Source organism: Mus musculus, chromosome X, assembly GCF_000001635.26.
Source record: "Mus musculus strain C57BL/6J chromosome X, GRCm38.p6 C57BL/6J".
Taxonomy (NCBI): Eukaryota; Metazoa; Chordata; class Mammalia; order Rodentia; family Muridae; genus Mus; species Mus musculus.
In genome coordinates, this window is record NC_000086.7 from 169791468 (window position 1) to 169812984 (window position 21517).

General features: G+C 35.4%; 1 protein-coding gene across 2 annotated transcripts in view; it reads left to right on the plus strand.

Moving 5' to 3' along the window:
• Positions 1-21517, plus strand: part of Mid1 (midline 1) — a 305600-nt gene that overhangs the window by 106269 nt on the left and 177814 nt on the right. Inside the window, exon 2 of one of the 2 annotated variants that reach the window (NM_001290512.1) lies at positions 9273-9325. The exons of the other annotated variant lie outside the window; for it this stretch is intronic. Within the exon in view, the coding sequence (NP_001277441.1) occupies positions 9284-9325 (42 nt within the window). The 5' untranslated portion in view covers positions 9273-9283. The remainder of the gene's footprint in view (positions 1-9272; positions 9326-21517) is intronic. 2 annotated transcript variants of the gene reach the window in all.

Here is a 21517-nt window from a genome sequence, read left to right on the forward strand (position 1 = left end):
ATAAGAATCCAAATATTAAACTCAAGCTTGTTTGCAAATGTCTTACTGAAATGAAAGTATAAATATATGCAGGTATAATCATGAATTTGTATTTTTCCTTTGTCTTAATTTCCTTTTAATCTCCACTGGACATGCACATAGATATCATTATTTGTATATCTTCTGATGCTTTCTCTTTTGCGCATATAAATGTTCTTACCCTACCTAACTTTAGTTGTACTACCAGTTTTCTCATGTTGACTATTAGCATGACCATATATGGATAACAAAATTTAATACTAAAGAGCAGCAATAATGGTAGAGTAATTGTTATTCTAAATTTAACCATACCTGAAATTCTTTACATTTCAATTTGGTGTGACTCTATCTCTGAAATGTTTACTTGAGATGGTCAATTGTTTGTAAGCATCTCTAATCTTTAAGCATCAAATGGCTTTGTTTGATTATTCTTGTAAAAGCATAAAGATAGCTTTTGAGCTTAAGTCTAAATTTTTCTTATTCATTTACATATCCTCATATGTAATTTCCATATTCAAACTTTATATGCTAAAAAGAAAGTTCAGTGGAAGTAGAAAGGGAAGAGTAGAAATGAATAAAATACACACACACACACATAAATATATATATAATATATGTCATTTATTATATAATATGTGTTTATTTTATATATAATATCTATATTATATACTATAATATACATTATATAGTATAATATAATGCATACATATACCTATATATTATATAATTATAATTATTCATATATAATTATAGTAATTATATAGTAACTAACATGTACATATTATATATAAAATATTAGATATATGATATATATGAAATTGATCAAATAATAAAGAGATAAATAATGGATAGATAGATAAGTAAATGAATAACTAAATGAGAACATTTAGCTGTCCAAGATTATATTTATATTTTTATACTCTTCTTTCACATAAAATATATAGAGCAACTATTACTATGTAAATTAAGTTAATGTTAAGTGTACTATCACATACAAGACATTTTTCATCTTTAAAATATGTAAAATCCTTAATGTGTAATATATACACAAGAAAAAAGTCATATAAAATACATTTTGGTATTTTAAAAGGTTCATGCCCAAGTCCTCAGCATTTTAAACTGTTTTGAAATTAAAACTGGAAATCAACACTAAAGAGTTTTATAAGAACCACATTATTTTGTTGATAAGCATAATTATCATTTTGTAAATTGGATTGGAATAGTATCTAGATAATGTTTTGCTTTTATAGGTCCACTTAAAAAGATTCAAAGGTTAAATATTTCAGTTTTAAATAAAAAATATTTTTCCTCAAAATTCAGGAATTTAGATATTAATTTAGATAGACATTATAATTGTTTTAATTTCAAATTAAAATTTTAATTTGAAGTTAATTTTGCAGTTTATTTTCTCTTTATAATCATGACTTAAGCAGGGATTAGTGTTCTGTGACTAAGGTTTAACAATGCACTGTTGATCCACTAGGGCAGACATGGTTTTGGAATTTTAATTTGGGCAGCCTCTGCTTTAGCTGAACAAAGAACATGGAAGGTGATAGCATGTCTCAAGCTTGCTGCCACTTGAAACATGACCCTCCTCTTTTTAACAGTCCCTAGTTTTTCTGCAGAAACAAGCCTCCCTCCACGATACAGGAGAGCAGTCAGGAGAGGACAGGGAGTGAACATGGATGACAGAAGTGTCTGTGCCACCCATTCATTAGGGACTCACAAAGGGGTATAGAAATGTGGAGCTTTTGTAGGGATTGAGAGCACCATATCAAATGTCTATGGGGTAATTTAATTACATGGGCATGGTAGGAATGACACAGTGGTTACATTAATAAACTGAAGCATTAAAGAATAATAGCCCAGTTATTGCTGAATTATGGGAAACACGCTGCCTATTCATTCCTGGTGATGTTAGAAGAGAGTAGGAGTGGGCTTACCACTTTGCACTTCCAATGCATAAAGAAACAGTCTTTTGCTTCTACAGACCTATGGAAAACTGGGTGCAGTAGAAGACCCAAAGTCACACCCAAGAGCATAAATCTTGCTTTGTGCAAGATGCTTAAAATATCATAACCTAAGTCCGTTTTAAAGTACTAAATTAAATTGGCTTGGGGCAGACATAGTAATGAGCATGTGCTATATAAACATCTCTGAAGAAACTTTTCAACAGATTTCGGAGATGATAATCCCTGACCACTGTTGTGGGCATCTTGTTAGTAGAGTCTATTTGACACAATCATAGGCCACTAGGTCATTAGCTTAAAAGAAATAATCTATTATTTAATATAAACTAACATAAATTTTCATTTTCATCCATCCCTTATGGACAGCTAGGAAAAAAATACCCTATCCACTTTTCTAGGAGCAAAGGAAAAGGAACTCACATTTGATTTCATATCATTTATGAACGGGGCCAACATTGTTCCAAAAACTGGGTTACTGGAGAAGAGAAGAAATATGTGAAACTGGAGAAGAGAAGAGATATGTGAGTTATGGCCTCCACTTACAGATTCAAGTCGAGGAATTCAGAGATTAGCAAGCCTTCTCCCACCTAACTCCTGAGAATGTTTTTGTAAGCTCTTTTACATACTGTCTTCTCATTGGCATTTCTTTAATGGTAAAAAATGGTGAAGAATTAGAAGACCCATCCTACCTCTAAAATCCTTTGGCACTATGAAGGCGAAAACAGTTATCATGAGGTGCTAATAAACATCTCATTTACCCAGAAATGAATAAATGAATAAACGAATAAACAAAGGATGACTTCAGAAACACTAATAATATAAATGAATATAAATATAAATCCAATAAAAATTTTATATGTTGTACCTTAAGTTTTAGAAAAGCTTTCTGAAATTCAAATCTGAATAAGTCCAGTAATGGAATTTGAAGAAACAGAGCACATACTTCCTTCAGCTAAAGTAACCTGATATGAGTTCATGTTCAAAATACAAAGTTGGAGTATTTCTGGTGACACATATTTCCCAGAGGAGGCCAATGCTTCTCATTGTCCTAGAATCACCTCGACACAGACTCTTTACACCACTGTTCCTCAAGTTGAGCAAGCAAGACTATCACATGGGAAACTTGTTAAATTTCTGCGCCAAATCACAGAGCTCTGATTCCCCGGGCCTGGGTTGGAGCCGGAGAGTCTGCATTTCTATCCATTTCCCTCCTCCCTTCTTCTGGGACTGATGATCCAGGGACCAGTTTAAGATTCACTGCTTTAGGTATTAGAAAGACAATGCCCTTTGGAGCCTGGAGAGAAATTGCAAAATCCCCTTTAACTTGGCAGTTAAGGCCAATTTTCTTTCATGTTGCATTGACAGACGTCCTTGATGAGGTAGTCCTTGATAATTCAAAGGGCAGAGTTTAGAAATCCTAAAGATGAAATGGAAACCGCGTGGCTTTTCCTTGTGCCACTTAACAGGCGTTACATAAACAGACATTCTCCTGCAGACTTGGTTCTTTACTTTAGTTCTTCAGAGCATTCCACTGGGATCAAAGAGTAGCTGGGTAACTCTGGCTAATTGCATCACTTTCCAGTCCCACTTCATCGTGCGCTCTGGGCAAAGCAGATGAATCCAACCATTGCCCACTGGTTCCTGTGTAACCACAAGTTTCAGAAATGGATTAGTCAGCAGTTCCTGGCTCTCCTGCCCACACTAACCACAGTTTGGCCACCAAAAATGTGGGTCAGCACATTGCCAAAGTGTCGAAGCATGGTGGTTACAAGGACCAGAAAGCTCAACTTAAAAACATGTGAGTCCGTTGCAGTTCAGAACAGGGAGAAGGAGGGCAAAGGTCAGTCCTGCTGTTCTTGGACCTGATTCTGTTATGCCATCTTTTTGTGAAGCCAATTGCTGCTCACAATTTTATTTATCTCTTAAAAATTCTGCCAGACAGTGGTTCAATTCAATAAGACTTGGCTGTAATTTTTAGTGAGATGTAGCTATTACACCGTTCCTCTTTTTCTCAGTGAAAGAAACAGCTGATTAATTTCATACTCCCTACTTAAAATCACTCACCTTTACTCTTATCCAGAATCATAAAGCCACACAATTGGAAACAGCACCTTTTCTGCTTTAATTCTGCTATGAGTGCACAATTTGGATTAACATTTGCTGGCGTTGCCCTTGTACGCTATTATATTGTTGGCTTCTTCAGAGATGTCTTTTTTTTTTAATGCTAAAATATTCTTTGTAGAGAATGTCAATGCTTCTCAGTCATTATTTGGATGGTATCAACTTACTGGTTCTGATCTAGTGATAAATCTGTCTTAGTACTAGGCTGAAATAAAATTCTCAGAACTTATAATTTGTTATTTGTCTTGCTTATACAGCTTTAGCCATAATAAGAAGTGTATCAATATATACCAGAGGATTGGAGAGATAGCTCAATAGGGTAAAATGCTTGTTGATCATCTTAGTTGGATCCCAAGAACCCATGTAGAAGTTGGGTATGGCAATGTGTTTCTGTAGTCCTGTCCTAGTGCTAAGCAGAAAGACAGACAGTAGTAACCTTGGTGTTTGCTAGACAGACAGTCTAGCTGAATCAGAAAGCTTCAGATTCAGTGAGAGACCCTGTCTCAAAAATAAGGTAGACCATTTTTAAGGAAGACATCCAGCCTCAGCTTCCAACTCACACATGCACACATACTTGAAGTGCATGTTCACACACACACACACACACACACACACACACACACACAATTCATGCATACACACAAATGTATACACAAAGAAAAATCCAGACTGGATTTTAAACCCTTTACTTGCTTCATTAAGAATGAAACATAGGACATATTAAAAGAAAACATGAGACAGTACGGAATTAGAGACATATTTGGGCACTCTGCTATTGGCTATACTATTTCTTTTTTTGCAACAGTTGGTTTTCTACGCACATAGACAGTAAGGATGGCACAGCTCATATTTAATAAAGCACATATTTTTTAAAACTGCATTATTTTTATGCTGAGACCATGGCTCAGAAGTTACCAGCACTTGTTTAGAAATCATGAGAATCAGAGTTTAGGTCTCAGTATTCACTCCACAAGTGAAGCGTCCAGTAACATCCTGTAACTGCACCTCTGGGGAAGCTGATGCTCTCTGTTCTCTGTATACAAAGTGGTGTGCAAAGTCGCATGCTTGCACGTCTTTATACACATGCATATATCCTCATGTAGAAACACACTACACACACCTAAATGAATAATTTTTCTAAAAATTCACTATGATTTATATATGAACCATTTTACATAGACTATATATTTTAAATTAATTTTATTAATTTATATGTATGAGTATTTTGTCTGCATGTACATCTCCATTACCGCATGCACATCTGCGTGTACACCACGTGCTTCTCCTGTGCCTGAGGTGCTAAGCTTCTGTGTGAATACTGGCAATCAAACTCCAGCCCTTTGCAATAGCCAAAAGATCTGGTAATACCTGTGCCAACTCTCCAGCACCTAAATTATTTTTTAAATATTAGATACTTGCAAAATTTCCCTTTGTGAGTATAACATTATTTTGTCTTGTTTTGTTTCCATAAAACCCAAATCCCCAGAGGAATGAATGTTTTCTTGGTAAGACATTCTGAAAATGGATAAATGTGTTCTTGACTTGTGGATACAAAGAATTGGAGCTTTTGATTAGCTGCAGCCTGGTTCCCATGTTTGAGATTTTTGGGGCTCAAATACAGACACAGCTGGATTTATTGATGGAACTTTGCCACCTCCAGTGTCTCAGTGAAGTTATCCTTAAGTGAGAGAGAAAAAAATGTGGTTATTTTTTATTTCTGTATTCAGAAGTGAATGACTCACATTTCCGGGAAATGTTCCCTGACTTGTTTATGTAACACTATGGATTTGGAGTTCACAGCCATTGTTTAAGCACGGTGAGGCTGTAACATAATGGAATGACCTCCTTAGAAAATGAGGTGATCCAATGAAGCCTTGTCATGATTTCACATGACAGCTTAGATGCAGCTCGCAGCAGGCACATGAATTCATGATTGCTTCTGATTTTTAAAGTGCTAGCATTTTTTTTCTTTAGGATCCGTAACATAGTAGAAATACAGTGTACAATTCAATACTTAAGCTGTTGTGTATGAAGAGCCATGTTTGTGAATTAAGGAAGCACTGAAATCGTGATGGCATAGTCAACGTCACCTAACAGGACTGATGAGAACAGTGAAAGCACAAGGTGAACCAGATGGCAAAACGAGAAACCCAGCTATGTATTTTACTTGCCTTTCCATTGTTCTATAGAGCAATAAGCATAAAAGAATATTTCTGAAAATCTCAGCTCAAGTGACACTCCATATATGATCCATGTAAGGAATTTTCCAGAAGGAAAAGATCGTGCCATTATTTTCTGAACTACAGCACATGTAGGTCTCTTTACTATATTGTTGCTTGGACATACATTTTCCAAGTTCTCAGGTATAGGTACCAAACTACATACATTACTGTATGAACACCATTTTATTCGGCACTCATAAGCAACATGTACAATCAGTATATGTAGAAGACATTATATAACTTATAGAACCTAGAAAAAATTGAAATATAGTGTCTTTTTTTATAAAAATGGTAATTCCAAATAGTGATAACAAAGTATAAAATGGAGTTCAAGGCCCTTCATGGTGCCCTGTGCAATTTCCGCAGGGGTAACATCTAGAAGTTTACCTCTCACATGAATAAAAAATGAATACACTGCTTAGACATTCAGCTAATCAACCAGAGGCCTAGTCTTGGCCTCTGTAATCATGGTTTGGTATTTTAACTAAGTTACAAAACACAGAAGATATGGTTTAATTCTTTGTCTTTTTTAAATGCCTTCAGAACTTTTGGTTCTTTTTTATTTAGTTCTTTTATTTAAATAAGTGGTTCCCTTATAAGTTAGTGGACACCATTGAAGATTGCCCAACCAACAGTCAGCTTTTTAACTGAAGTTTGATCAGCATGCATTGTGTGTCCACAGCCCTCATTTTACTGGAACTTAGCCACTTTACCTTACAAGTAGTTAAGAATTCTGTTGTATACCCAGCACTGAGGCAATTGGAAGACGAAATGGTGCCTTCAACGAAATAGCACAATTATCCTGAATAGGCTCAAATCACGTTTTAAAAACTTACTACCAAGCATTTCAAGGGAGAATAGGAATGTCAGTGTGATGTGTGCTTTCTGTGACAAATTTCTTATGTGATTTCTTTTTTTAATGAGAAAGGAGTGTCACTTGGGGGCATTCTTCAGCAAGGCTTATTTATGCAAGTTGGAGAGAATGGTACTGTACAAAAGGCAAATTTTTCCCTGGAAAAATTCAGGCACTGGAAATGTGGTCTTGTCCAGATAGTGAGAAAATAATTGTCTCCAGGTTTGATGAAGGGTTTATAGCACTAATGTTCTAGGATGAAATACAGCTGGTTTCAGATTCCAGTGTCAACTCAAAATCAAGCTAATTTCATGTGGTTTGGGGTTTTTGCAACTACTTTTTTGTAGAGTACTTGTAGGGACGTTTTGTTCCAGAAACATCCTTGGGAATACCCCATCCCACCCCAACCAGAGTAATTACTCCAGTTCCAGATGAAAATTTACCAGACGGCATTACTTATACTTCCCAGCAGAGGGCACCATTATACCTTCATTGATTCTCGATGTCGCCACGAATTCAACAAAACTCTCCCCCGCCCGCCCCCCCCCCCCCCCACTCACTTTGTTTACGTCCTCGACCCGAACACATAATCCTCAAAAAGTAAAAAAGAATAGGAAAAAATACATTTCTGCAGAGGAGCAGCTTCTGTGGTTCTAAGAGGGAGGTCTTTGTGTCGTTAGAGGTGCTGGGGGATTAGATTCTGTCTACAAAATTGAATTCCAAGATAGGCTTGGTGCTGGCTGTCTGGCTGCCTTGCTTCTCTTTGTTCTTGTCCCTTTCTATGAAATGTTTCCCATTCATCCCAGAAAGTTTTTTTCTGATGAAATTTATGTACACATAAACTAGTAAAATAAGGTAAATGTTAATTTTCCCATTGAAGGCTGGGAGCTCATGAACCTAGTGTTTGGGATGATGGGACATCTTTCAAACATTAAGTGTAATTTTTGCTGCTTTCAAAACCAGTTTGGTGGAGGAAATCAGTTCACTAATTTATATTTGTATGTTATTCCTCAGCTGTGCATATGACATTGTATTAATTAATCTTTAATTCACACTAGAGAGAGCTGTGCTAATTATTTAAAAAAAAATTAGTCTCATGCAAAAAACTTGTATAGGAAATATCCTATTTAGCACAAGGAACCCTTTATTACCCAACTTGATTTTTGAGAAAACATTGGTTTATAATCCATGCTAATTAAATTATTTTTTAAGTGGCAAGATTACAGTATACAAAGCAGAGTATCATGTCTTGATTTAAATAAAATTAGAACAGTAAACACTTTTTGAAATTATCATATGTTAGTGGTATAATTTTTAAAACAAGCTAGGCATTCTACATATTGTCACTAATTGCTTTAGTAGTTATTTTTCTCCTTTTGTCTGATGATATTGTTCCCTTATGTTAACATTTTGGCAGACTCCTTGAATATAAAATATTTTTCAAGCCTGACTAGACATTGCTTCATTTTTCATTCTTTTTTCATTATGTTTGGAGTATTATCAAAGGAAGCTATTGGTATTTTACATGCAGCCTACTTTTATTCGTTCTGTCTGTAAGCATGAGATACAATTAAATTAGCAACACTACTAATTCAATTGAAAAAAAATGTGTGGTAGGATGTTCCAGACTTGATTAACAAAAATACATCATGTGCAAATAGAGGCTGAATCTATGTTACTTCTCATAAACTTATTGACGTGGATGCTAAGGTGCTAGGAGATGTCTTGATCTCCAGGCTCAGCAGACAAATGTAACACGGGGCTCTGTCTGAAACAGAGGCGTTAATGCCCTCTCTTGTCTAGCTTCAATCTGTGCTCAGCTTTCAACTGTGCCTCCAGGAAGATACGTTGCTTCCAGGGTTATTTAGGATCCTATTAAGGAGCACAAAAGAAGGCTTCCTCTTACTCTTCCACTGTGTTTTAAATTTTCTTTAAGAATAGATGTTTCAAAAAGTAATGGAGAAGCATCTTGCTTTGGAGCTTGTTAAAGGGACATTTACCAGGGTGTAAAATTCCAAGTGCTCTAAATGCCTAGCCAGATTTGCACAAATGTGTGCTTTTCTACACTCTTTCCATCATGTTTCCAAGGTGCACAAAGGATGACCTTGCACAAGGATGCATTTTCAAAGCTTGACACTGAGGTGAGTTCGCAGGTAACTAAACTGAGCTACTGTTCTCTTTATAACCAAAAGACTGGCTGTGCTGAAAATATTTTAAAAGCAGGCATTCAATCACCCCGGGTCTGAAATCTGACAAATGGAAACATTTAGATCTAGAAATCTTTGCATGGTTTTAACTACTGGTCTTGAACTTTATAGATTTATGACATCATTGCCAATACCAGAATCAAGATAAAAAGCAAAAATTCCTAGCACAAACATTTAATCTGTCAAGCTTAGGGAAGCTTGCTGTTCTTTAATTCCTTTATACTACATCTATTTATTTTGTTGATGGGAGAGGGTTACAATACTGCATGGGGAAGTGGGAGTACAACTTGTGAAAGTCAGTTCTCTTCTATCATGTAGCTCTCAGGAATTGAGCTCAGGTCCTCAGGTTTGACAGAAAGTGCCTTTGGTCAATAAGATACCTCAGTGACCTTATCTTCATATTCTTGAGTGATTCAAACTTAGGACTTCTTTAAGAAACCCTTGCTATCTGTCCCTTTGCATTCCTTCCCATAACTCTTTAGCTAAAGCAATGGTTTTGAACTTATCTATGATGTCAGCACCACCTGGGGACATAATCAGATCCTTTCTGATTTCTCAGGTCTAGAACTGGACCCCACCACTTCCACTTTCAGTGAGTTCTCAGGTGACGATGAAGGTGGCAATGAATTTGATAGGGAAAAGATAATCAGAGAACCACTGAGGTACATTCTGACAATACAGCAGCCTCTGCTTCCTTTGAGACCTTGTTGAAAATTGAAATACTCCCAAGGTATTGCACCTCTTATAGAAATTCCTTGCTCTGAAAATGAAGACATCTATCTATCATTAAGCTAAGGGAGACTTCAATCTTGTTAAGATCTCATGTGGTCATGCCTGATAATAATGTTTAAAATAATTACTCAAATTTTGAATTAAAAAATATTGAATTAGAAGTTCATCAGCTCAGAGTGTCTCCACATTGACATTATTGACACTTATATCTAATTATTCTTTAGTGTATAAAGTTGTCCTGCATATTGTACAGCAGCATCCCTAGCCTGTATGTGCCAGATGTGATGCCAACTTCACAACATGCATACTCAGGCTATGGTAGCGAAAATTGTTCTAGACATTGTCAAACATCACTTGCAAGGAGAAAAGCCATCCCTATTTGAAAATACTTATGTTATATTATTTTCAAATTCATTAAAGCAGGGTACAATCATATGAACATGCCACTGTAACTCCTTTGAGATTCCCTTTCAACATTTAATTTGTGCAAATCTTCAGACTGTGCATATCACATTTTACTCCTTTGACTCATCTATATATAGATGTTCCTTATCTATTCATTTGTTGCTTTTCTTTCTTTCCAAAAGCTGAGATATTTGGGTATTCATGAATCCATAATATAACTTCTGTATAGAGGTTCCATCTACTTTGACTGTTTTAATTATGTTTTGGATCTTGTATGCCTCAACATGTTTTATTAGCTTATAAATATTGCAGTGCTATGTTAAACTTTAATAGTCCCTATAAAGGCCCAAATATTCCGAGGGCTTGAAACAAACAAAAGAAAACACCAAGAGATGCTGTGGCAGAAGTTCAAGGCAAGGTTGGTCTATATGATGACTTCTAGCCAGACCTTGTCTTAAAACAAATGAAAAAGGGTCATGGTCATTAAAATGCATCTAAATGTTCTGGGGCAAGTGTGAGTTTTCTGAAGATCTTCCCCTAACTAAAAAGCTACTTGGAAGCATTTTTACTTAAACCAATACAGAAAGGGGTTTCATTAAATGGACATTGCATTCCTTAACAAAAAAGACCACAGCTTACATGGCTTCTTAGAGCACCATGAAAAGATCCCATTAATACAACATCAGTTTTGTAAGGAAGGAAGGGCCCTAACAAGCTCTACTGCACAGCCAATGATACACTCTTGTCTTCCCACTGCTATGAATCTGGGGCTGGGAAAGATGAAGTGGGGTGTGGAGGAGGTACCTACCATCACTGAACATTCAAAAATAGGAAGCATTACTTAATGACTTCAGCAATCTGTCTGAAGACTGGACATGGCTGGTTTCTGTCTCACACAGTTATAGTGACAATATTTTTAGAGCAAAGAAGCATAGTCTGACACAAGAATTTGTGTTACTTCCAGATGTGAAAAGCATCTAAGAAGGGTAGAATGGAAGTCAGTATGTTGAAACATTCCATGATATTTAGGTGGATTGTGTAAAATGGCAAAGGAAGACTGTAATATGGAGTCTTTATGCTCCTCATGCATTATACTAATGTGATCAGAGACTGTATGTGGAATGCCAGAATCAAAGTTTATCATAGTATGAGAAATAAAAACAGGAGGAGTAATAAAAGATAAAAAGAGAGACATCTCTTCTCCAATGTAAAGGATGATCTGGCTGAAAATTATTAAAGTAGACTCACATTGTTTGTGGGATGGTAAATAGAAGTTTAAAGGAAAGTAATGTTATGACCTTAAAGACATATCATATAATAATTAATTCTACTTCTAGAAATGTACCCTATGAAAATATGTGCTAGCTCAGCTAATGTGAGAATAAATTAAGGCTGATAATAATGATGTTTTATATTAGAATAAAAAACTGTAAATGATCAAAATGCCAACCTAAGTAGATTATGTGGCTTTTCTGTATAATGGAATATTGCATTACAGTCAAACTAAGAATGCTAATAAAATAATTATAGAGCACTACATATAGATTTATTCCATTTTAAAATATATATGCTATGTTTGCATAAAGACAACTCTGGAAGTTTGTACCATAAATTGCCACCTGTGCTTAACTGCTGTAAGTATGCTGGGTCAAATATTATTTTATTTTCCTGGATTTCCCTGAGTTTCTAATAGTTTAGGGATGCACATGGGCGATTTTAATTATACTTAATTTAAAGGGGTGAAAGATCAATATGAATATGAAGAAAATTCAGTGTGTCATAACTAAAGGAATAAGATGTATGTAAAAAGTGATTCCGTATATGTGTGTCTCAAACATCTAGCCTGATTGCAAGCAGAATGATACAGCAGCTGCCTTTTCTCAGGAATTAGCCTAAAGAGCATATGCATTTGTTGTCTGTGTTAGTTCTTTGTACATGAGCTTTTCTTGTAAGGACAAAAGTGCTGCCCAATAACACACACACACACACACACACACACACACACACACGTCTTATACATTACATAATTTTGGATCTGCTTAAAGTATGCTGGCATGATATTACCATGATATTACTATATTTTGTAGAAATACAAAAACCACTAATTTTTTCATATTTTTGTAAAATCCTCTGGGAAAAATAAAGGCGGGAGAGATATAAAACTAGTCACACATTTCGATAAAAAGAAAAATAACAAAAATTTGCATTATGCTAAATCACAGAGTATTGCACCAGACTAGCTCCAGGCGCTCCTAAACCCCATTAGTAGAAAGGACCTTGGCTCCATCCTGACCTGCCTATCAGTGAAGCAGCCATTATCTGAATTCCTGTCCTAACAAGTTCTTTCATTGCCAGCAACGCATCCCTCCACCTGTAATAACAATTGACTGTGAATATTGGACCGCCAGGTAGCTTCTTTCCCCAGAGGACCCAGACACATAATCTTCCCAAACACTTAGACCCATAAATTCAAGGCTGTTAAATTGAGCTGTCTCATTTAAAACAGAAGAATCTGCTGTCTTTCACTCTCTCCACATCTTACCCATGCTCCCTCCTCCAACCTTCTCCAGACTTTCTGACTTTTTTACTTCCTTTCCTGAAGTTTGTCTTGTGAATTAAAATCGTCATTGCAATTAAAGCTGGTTACACTTTGTTAGAAGAAAATAAGGAAGTTTTAACTGGCTCTTATAACTTGTCACAAGGGGATTACAACTTCCAAAATGTCATGCCATCCAAAAATGTACAGGCTTTAGAAGAAGGACCCAGGGCGAGCTAACACAGAGCATGTGAAGGCTGCAGAATGTAAGTGAATCCACTTGTACAAATTTGGACTGAGTTTCAATTTCAATGGGTGACAACTATGATGGTGGTCAGAATTTGCTAACTGCCTCTGGCTGCCTTCACAGGAATAATTTCCCTCCATTTCTAGGAACTTTTCAAGTCACCAGGTGTTTTTGTTGTTTTTAGTTAATTAGATAGATAGATAGATAGATAGATAGATAGATAGATAGATAGATGGATAGATGGATAGATAGATAGATAGATAGATAGATAGATAGATAGATAGATGGATGGATGAACAAGAAAGGGCCCAACTGGCCTGCTGTTCTGTGCCTTCCAAATAAAATAAAATAAAATAAAATGACTGGAATGCTACACTACCTTCTGTTTAGCTCATATCACAGACCTACAATTTTGGTTATTGCAATTGTCCCATATAATCTCAATCCATCACATAAAAATTGGACAATGGCAGCTTTTAGTGAAATACATACATACATACATACATACATACATACATACATACATATATACATACATAAACAGTCCTTACGTCTGAAACTATTGAGACCATAATGTTGGAGATTTTGAATTACCAGAAGTAATACCTTTTGAATTAGTTCACTACAATAACTTGTTCCCCCACACATTTATTTTAGTTTCTCTTTCAACAAAATATATGTTAGTCTTCACTTTTCAATTTTTGGCCAAATCTTAAGATTTAACTTTTTCAAAACTGCCATTTTCTGTGGTCCTCACTATTTGTCAAATATCGACATATAATTCAACTTAAATATGTGAAAATAGCTTTTACAAGCCAAAATTTATTTCCTTGACTCTGGAAAACGGATGAGTTCAATATATTTATCAGTAAATACCAAACAAAGAGTAAATTCTCTTGGAAATGTTGATAATAAGCTATGCATTTGCCCCTATGTTTTCATGTTCTGTTTGCTTAAAATGGAAAAATCCCACAGCCACTGAGATCCAGCTAAACAGACAAAAGAAAAGCTAGTTATCAACCTGTAAAAGACAAAGCTTACAGGTTCTCACTTTCAAAATGCACTCGAGTACTTGGGAAGAGCTAACGCCTTTCATTTCACTTTTGTTTCACTATCCGCACCCTGAGAACTTCACTTTTCTCTAATAACAGGCAGGACTCGACTTAAATAGTCTGGGGAGAAATTAATGAGTGATTTGCCTTTTCCTCTGTGGTCCGCTAGCCATTCTGTTCCAAACTATTCTTGGAAGGAACTGATTCATAACCTGAATTATGCAGGATGAACCCTGACTGCCAAGAAGCAGAAGTTATTTTGTTGCTATTAAGTTAATTTTTAAAACTTAACTGGCTTTTAAAAAACATGAATTATTTATAGATGTCTGAACCACTGGTCCAGATTTCACTCTCAAAATAATATTAGTTTTTAGAATATACATGTCAAATATCTAATAAATGATAAGTTCTTGATGTGGAATGTCCATTTATTTTTATGATTTGAATAAATATTGGAAAAGCATAACCTAATTTATTCTTTTATATCAGAAAAAATGATGAGATAATTTCTACTAACCATTTTCCTATTAGCTGATTTATGAATCTATCTTTTTATTCAATAGTAAGGTCTTGACATTGAAAGACTATTCACATGGCTCTAGCAACATCATGCATTTATTTAAACCAAATTTGACTAGTGGTATATAAATAATCTCTTCTAAACCATATTGATTTCCCAAAGGGAATATTAAATGCTAAATAACTTCACAGATTGGAAGGAGTCCTGACTCTGCTTTCATTTTTGATATAATTAAAATTATATTGTACCTCGTTTATTTTTAATAATTTACACAATGAGAGCAAAAGAAAATATTACACCATTGCTGGGAGATATGAATTCTGGGCTGCAAAACACATTCTCCTTTTCTTAACAAATGATAATTGCCCAACAACATCATGGTGTCTACCATGGATTAAGAATGTGTCCCTTTATAATGATGCTATAAATTAGCACAGAATATTATTCTCTAGATATCAAATATGCATACACATAGCACAAATCTTTGGAAAGAATGTAGCTTATATATCTTTCATTTTTCCTCACAGATTTGTGTTGAAGTGTATAAAAATGATTTTATAAACCACAAATTTGGACAAAGCTTGGTTGACTCTTGAGCAATGACAATGATTTTAACCACATTGATTAAAGTATGCTTATATGTTCATACACAGCTTTCCATTCCTTTCTGGCAATACAGCTAGATTCTGTTAGCCATGCTCACCTCTGCAGTACCCAATTATGAGCATTCTTAATATTATGCTTGGCACATAATTAAATGCAGGAAGCACTGACTCTCTTCCTTTTGGAAAAATAAAGGTCAGACTTTATTGAGGGTATCTCAGGTACTCCACATACCTTATTTCATATTTATAACATTGGTTTGGGGGAGTGTACTTACCCCCAATTTATAGATAAGAAGACTAAAATATCGTAATATATATATATATGTGTGTGTGTGTGTGTGTGTGTGTGTGTGTGTGTGTGTGTGCATGCGTGCATGTGTGTGTGTAGGCAAGCATTCACACACAAAATTTCAAATGCCGTAAAAAGTAACGAGGGGCTGGAGAGATGGCTCAGTGGTTAAGAGCACTGAGTTCTCTTCCAGAGGTCCAGAGTTCAATTCCCAGCAACTACATGTTGGCTCACAACCATCTAATATGTGATCTCTTGCCCTCTTCTGGTGTGCCTCAAGACAGCAACAGTGTACTCACATACATAGATTAAATATTTTTTTTAAAAGTAATCTTAACCTACCTTAAAAATAATAATGCTCATAATACCATTTTCTTTTCTCAATTATATCTATGCATGAAATAATATATTTAGGATTAAAACAAAAATTAAAAAAGAAATTTAGTATTAAAGATGATCACTAACACGCTGCAAATCATACAGTTATTGAAAAGCACACACACACACACACACACACACACAACAAAGAAACAAAACCGGGAGCCCTAAGACTCCCAAATCTACATTCTCTCTGTAACAATACATTGGTTTCATGAAACTGAGATGTTCTTCATGAGCCTAGTGGTGTGAAGGCCATCCATTCTGCCTTTACTGCTTTCCTAGTATGTGGTATTGAGCGTATTTGTTGAGCAAGAGGGCTCTTGGTTCCACTTTTCTGGAACTCTCAACCAGGGTTGTAATACACTTTGGATGAAATCCAGCAGCTTACCAAATCAAAGGCCCCATATTGTGTAATTGCAAATAGGATTATTAAAAAAGAAGCGTGCCTATATTTGTTACCCTGTTTTGTCTTCTGATGTTAAATTTCTTGCAAATATGTACTGTATTTTGGTTCTTTTATAGCAATGCCTAACCTATAGCTTAGCAAGGCAGAACTTCTTCAAGTGATCCTATTGTCATGCTACAGTGCGCATACTGGGAAAGATCAACTTACTTAGACACTGATTTTATACTTATCTCAGTTTCAAAATGCAAAGATATAACTTCAGAGTATCATAAGGCTTACATTGACTTCATGGTAACAGAAAGATTTAATAAAGTCTCAAATTTCCGAGTAAAGCTTATCTAACATTCATCTAGTGGTTAACAAGATTTAGAAAATTAAGTATAGCAGTGTTTTGTGAATGCAAACAAAATGAAATAATAAGGGAAAGAAGGCTAGGTGATTCTAATCTTTCAGTTTCTTTTCTCCCTTTCTTGTTCGCCCAGTTTAATATTTCTGGGCTCATCCTGCTTTTCTGTCATGAATATTTTTGTCAGCAGGCTGGCATTTGGATTTGTTGTAAGATTTACTGATATTGTACATCCTATATAAGCTTGATGGACACATTGCAGGATCAAAAAATAGTAAATTAAAAAAGCATTTAGACTTGCTTAGGGGATCAGAGAACATAAGGAAGCAGAGCTCCCCCCGGTATTGGGAGGGGTGGGAGGCCATTTTGACTCAGACTTTTCCTTTGATGCCTTCGTAACAACCACCACACACTTGCAACTAAGTGGTCCCTTGACTCTCTTTCCTCGAACTGTATTTTTATTTGAAAAATTCGTAAGGAAACTTTTATCTGCTAATGACATAACTACACATTTAAGCTAACTGTGGCTTTAAAATGTCAAGATTAAGTAGAAGAAATAAAATATAAACAAGAAAAATTTTATAGCCATTTCAAAATGTGAGCCGATTGCTAGAGGGGTCATTGTGCCTACTGAACAAAGCACTTGTGCTATGGACTTCGCTGTGTATTGTTTTAAAATCATCATTTGCATCTTCTCCAAGGAAACTAACATCATGTGGTTTTTGTCTTGGTGAAAAGGCAAAAACTAGTCTATCGAAACTACATTATGGCAGCTCTCTGAGAGATGTTTTGGCAATGGGATTGTTTTACTGATTTCCACTAGAATATGTCCCATTCCTGTTCATAGACCGTGGACACGAAGCACAAGAAGTAACGAATCATTATATATTGATTTTGACAGGAAGGGAAACCATTGACCTTCTGCGCTTACTTTGTGGTCTTCTCCCTTTTCCCTCCATTTTGAGGTCTTTTTCTGATTCAAAATAGGAAAATAGTATAGGAAGGAGGCATTCAAAATACCTTTAAAATTCTTTGTCTATATCTTATTTTATTTTATGAGTTTTCAAGTTTCTTTTTCTGTCACAAAAGAATATGTTAAATATTACCTTCAGAACAGCTAAAAATATCACTTTAGATACAATGAACACAGTGAATAATAATTTCCTGTGAATGTATATTCTGAAAGCTAAGCATCATATTTAATTGTTTGGATACCAAAAACCATAAAGGTTTAACAAGAAATAGTAGTAGTGGTATTTAAAATGTAAAACTGCAGCTAGCATAGTTTTTGGATTCTTTCTCTTTTTGAATGCCAACAAATTTCTTGTTTGCTACTAAAACACTGATAAAGTGACAATGTCTAACAAAGCATTGATGATATAGTCCTTGCTACATTGTCTTATTCAGCAAATTAGCCAGGTTGGGCTACCACACCAAGATACCATAGACTCAAAAAATGTCGTCTTTCAGCCAGTCTAGATTCTGAGAAGTCCATGTCCTTGCCTCGACTTTTTTCCCATGTGCCCCCTTAAAGCAAGACCAAGTTATCTCATTTCTCTTTTTATGAGGACACAAATACCACTAGACTTGTATCCCACCCTTATGTACGTCCTATATGTCCCCACTTAATTCCTTTCACTAATATAGTCACATTGAAAGTTAGGGCTTGAACACATGACAGGCCCATTTAGTGTATAACATTAATTGCAGAAATAGTAATCTCTTCATACAATTTTTATAACTATCAACTAACTTTCATGGTGGTTAAATGATCAAAGAATTTGACCCAACCTGTGTGCATGTCTGATAAAATAAGCAGGATAATGTAGATGTCGTGATGTCTGGGGGATCAAAATTATTTTAAAAGATCCTTTTGCGTGATCTTCATTTTGTCTAATAGAGCTGTTCACCAGATTCAATTGAAATAAGACTATTCTTTCTAAACAGATTCTCCAAAAATTTTGAAGACATACCACAATAAACATCCTTCTTAGAAAAATAATTTCAGTGTAGGACTCTTGACGGCTCATTTTCAGATCAGTCAGCTAGGTTGAAAATTGAGCTACCCAAAGAGAGTTGGCAAAATAGTTTAGTCCCTGCAATTAAAAGAAAAGAAAAAAAGGTTTCTAAACCACAGTCATCTTCAATGCTAATTTGAACAACCAAATGCTTTCCAGTAGATTTTTAAAATTTTCCCTCATTCTTGTCAAGCTGGTACAGTTTTTCCATAAGATAGGACTGTTCCTTATGTCAAATGGAGAGCATTATAGTTATCCTGTATTTTCCTTATTTGAATGTATTCCATGAACCCAAATTCAGTAATTTTGAATTTCAACACTTAACTTTATACCTTTAAACTTAAAAGATCATTAAAAATATGGCATTCTAGCAGATTATTTCATGGAGATCATTTGGCTTCCTTAGGCAAATGAAAAATAAATAGTTTTAACCATGTTGAAAATCCATGCAACGTATAAGCTTCTCTTGCATGAGATTTCTTTTCTTTATGTGGATAGTTAACTTCATTTTTTAAAATTTATTTGATTCTGCTCAATGATATACTATAGATTCAGAGACATGCTTGACAGATCTTGATAGTGAGAAAAATGCAAACTTTCAGATTACAGATTATTGTAGATGAAGAATAATATTAGTAATAAAATAGTAATAAATTATCAACGTTCACTTCACTGAATTACTAAAGTTAGTATGGCACCCAGGTATTGTGTACACAAGTAGGTCATTGGTAACTTCCAGATGTTTCCATTTTTAAAGTGCTGCCACATCTCCTTTCTTTCTCTCCTTTGTCTTCTTTAAATATAATGAAGTTTAAACTCTAATCCCCCCCCCAACAAAATCTTCCAAGGGTTCCATCACTAATTTACCTAGTGCAGAATGGCATCACTGTGTTTGGACAGCCAATAGGGATCCCAAGGGATGGTGGGGAAACTAGACAAGGCCAGTTCCCCATCGTGTTAATGTTAAGGAGGGATTTTGCACATTTTACCAACTGTCCGTTGGGTATGAGTCAGCATCTTATAAGAAACTCAGCATGCCTTTTGAATGGCTTCCCTGATTTTGCACGTCTCCGTGGTTTTTAGTTACCAGCCTTGAGTTGCAAATGGAGGTATATCCTAAATCTGTTCTCACTAAGACATACGGATCTAAGCAGGGAATAACACTTCATCACTAATGGGATTCACACTGTTAGAAAATAGCCTTGTTGCTCTAACCTTTGCTTGCATCAACAGCTGCTGCTTGGAGACACATATTTGCTTTCCCTCTTGCCTGTTAAGTTATATTAATTTATCTTTCTAGCTTGGTAGTCTGCCTCTTTTGAGTTTTATGTTTTCAAACAAGCAGTCTCTTAACATTATATTCTCATTATGTCCTTGATTACAAACTACTGATTTTTTGCTATCTTTGCAAAAGAAATGACTTTTTAAAAAATAGAAGGGACTTTGTCTTCAGAATTTCAAAGAAATTTATTCACAGGTGACAATAAAATAGCATAAAAAATCAGATGAATGTGTTTCTCCTGCTGATGTTACAAAGCCAGTAGCACTGCACACACAGGCCTCACCCTGAATAGTGGTCGCCTAACTTTCTGTAAATCATTAATCAAATATATTGACTTTTCCCTCACTCTATACATGCAAGACAACTCTAGTTCTTTAATATACCTCAATGCTTTCTTCTTTTTGCATAAGACTTGGCCTTTATCATTTAAAATCACGCTGTCCAAAATGTAATGATTTTTTAAAATTTCCTTTAATTCTAGTTTTTATTTGCATTTTTCACAGTCCATGCTTACATTAAATTTGGGGGGGAATAACCATTTTTTGCTACACCAGAGAATAACTTGACTTTTTTCAATTCCTTTTTTATATTTATGTATGTATGTATGTATGTATGTATGTATTCATTGTATATTTCTGCATATGCATGGGTGTGGCGGCCATGATGCGTATGTACATGGAGACTAGAGAAAAAGCTGCAGTAGTCAATTATTCCCTCCTGCTATGTGGGTAGGAATTGAACTCAGGTCATCAGGCTTGGTGGCAGGCACTTTCACACAATGAACCATTTCACCACTCCAAACTTATTTTTCATATGTATTACTGCAAAACTCCATTAAAGTACTAAGCTAGGTACTTTCGCCAATCTGCATGAAAATGTTTTCCTGCATACTTCTACAAGGAGAAACTTAGGCTATTTCTTTAGATCCTCATGGAGCATAATTGTAGCCTTCTGCCTAAAATTGTGGATTTAGTCCGGGTAAGTTATGTTACATCACAGACAGTCAACCCTGGACTTCAGACAGCACCTGAAAGTACAACTTCATTTTTCTAGAAGAAGGGGCAAACTCAAGTAACTGCTATGGGGAAAGACTAGCCACTTCTATTAAGACAGGACCATGGGAAATAAGTGAGCTTCCAGGTAAACGCAGAAAGGACAATGCTCCCAGCTGCAGTCTTTGTGGAGGATGAATGGAGGGGTGGTTCTTCTGAATTATTATTGTTACATATAAATATGTGCATGTATGTATGTGCAAACCCATCTACCCGAGTCCATTTAATGTTTTTATTGTTGCCTGTATGTGTATA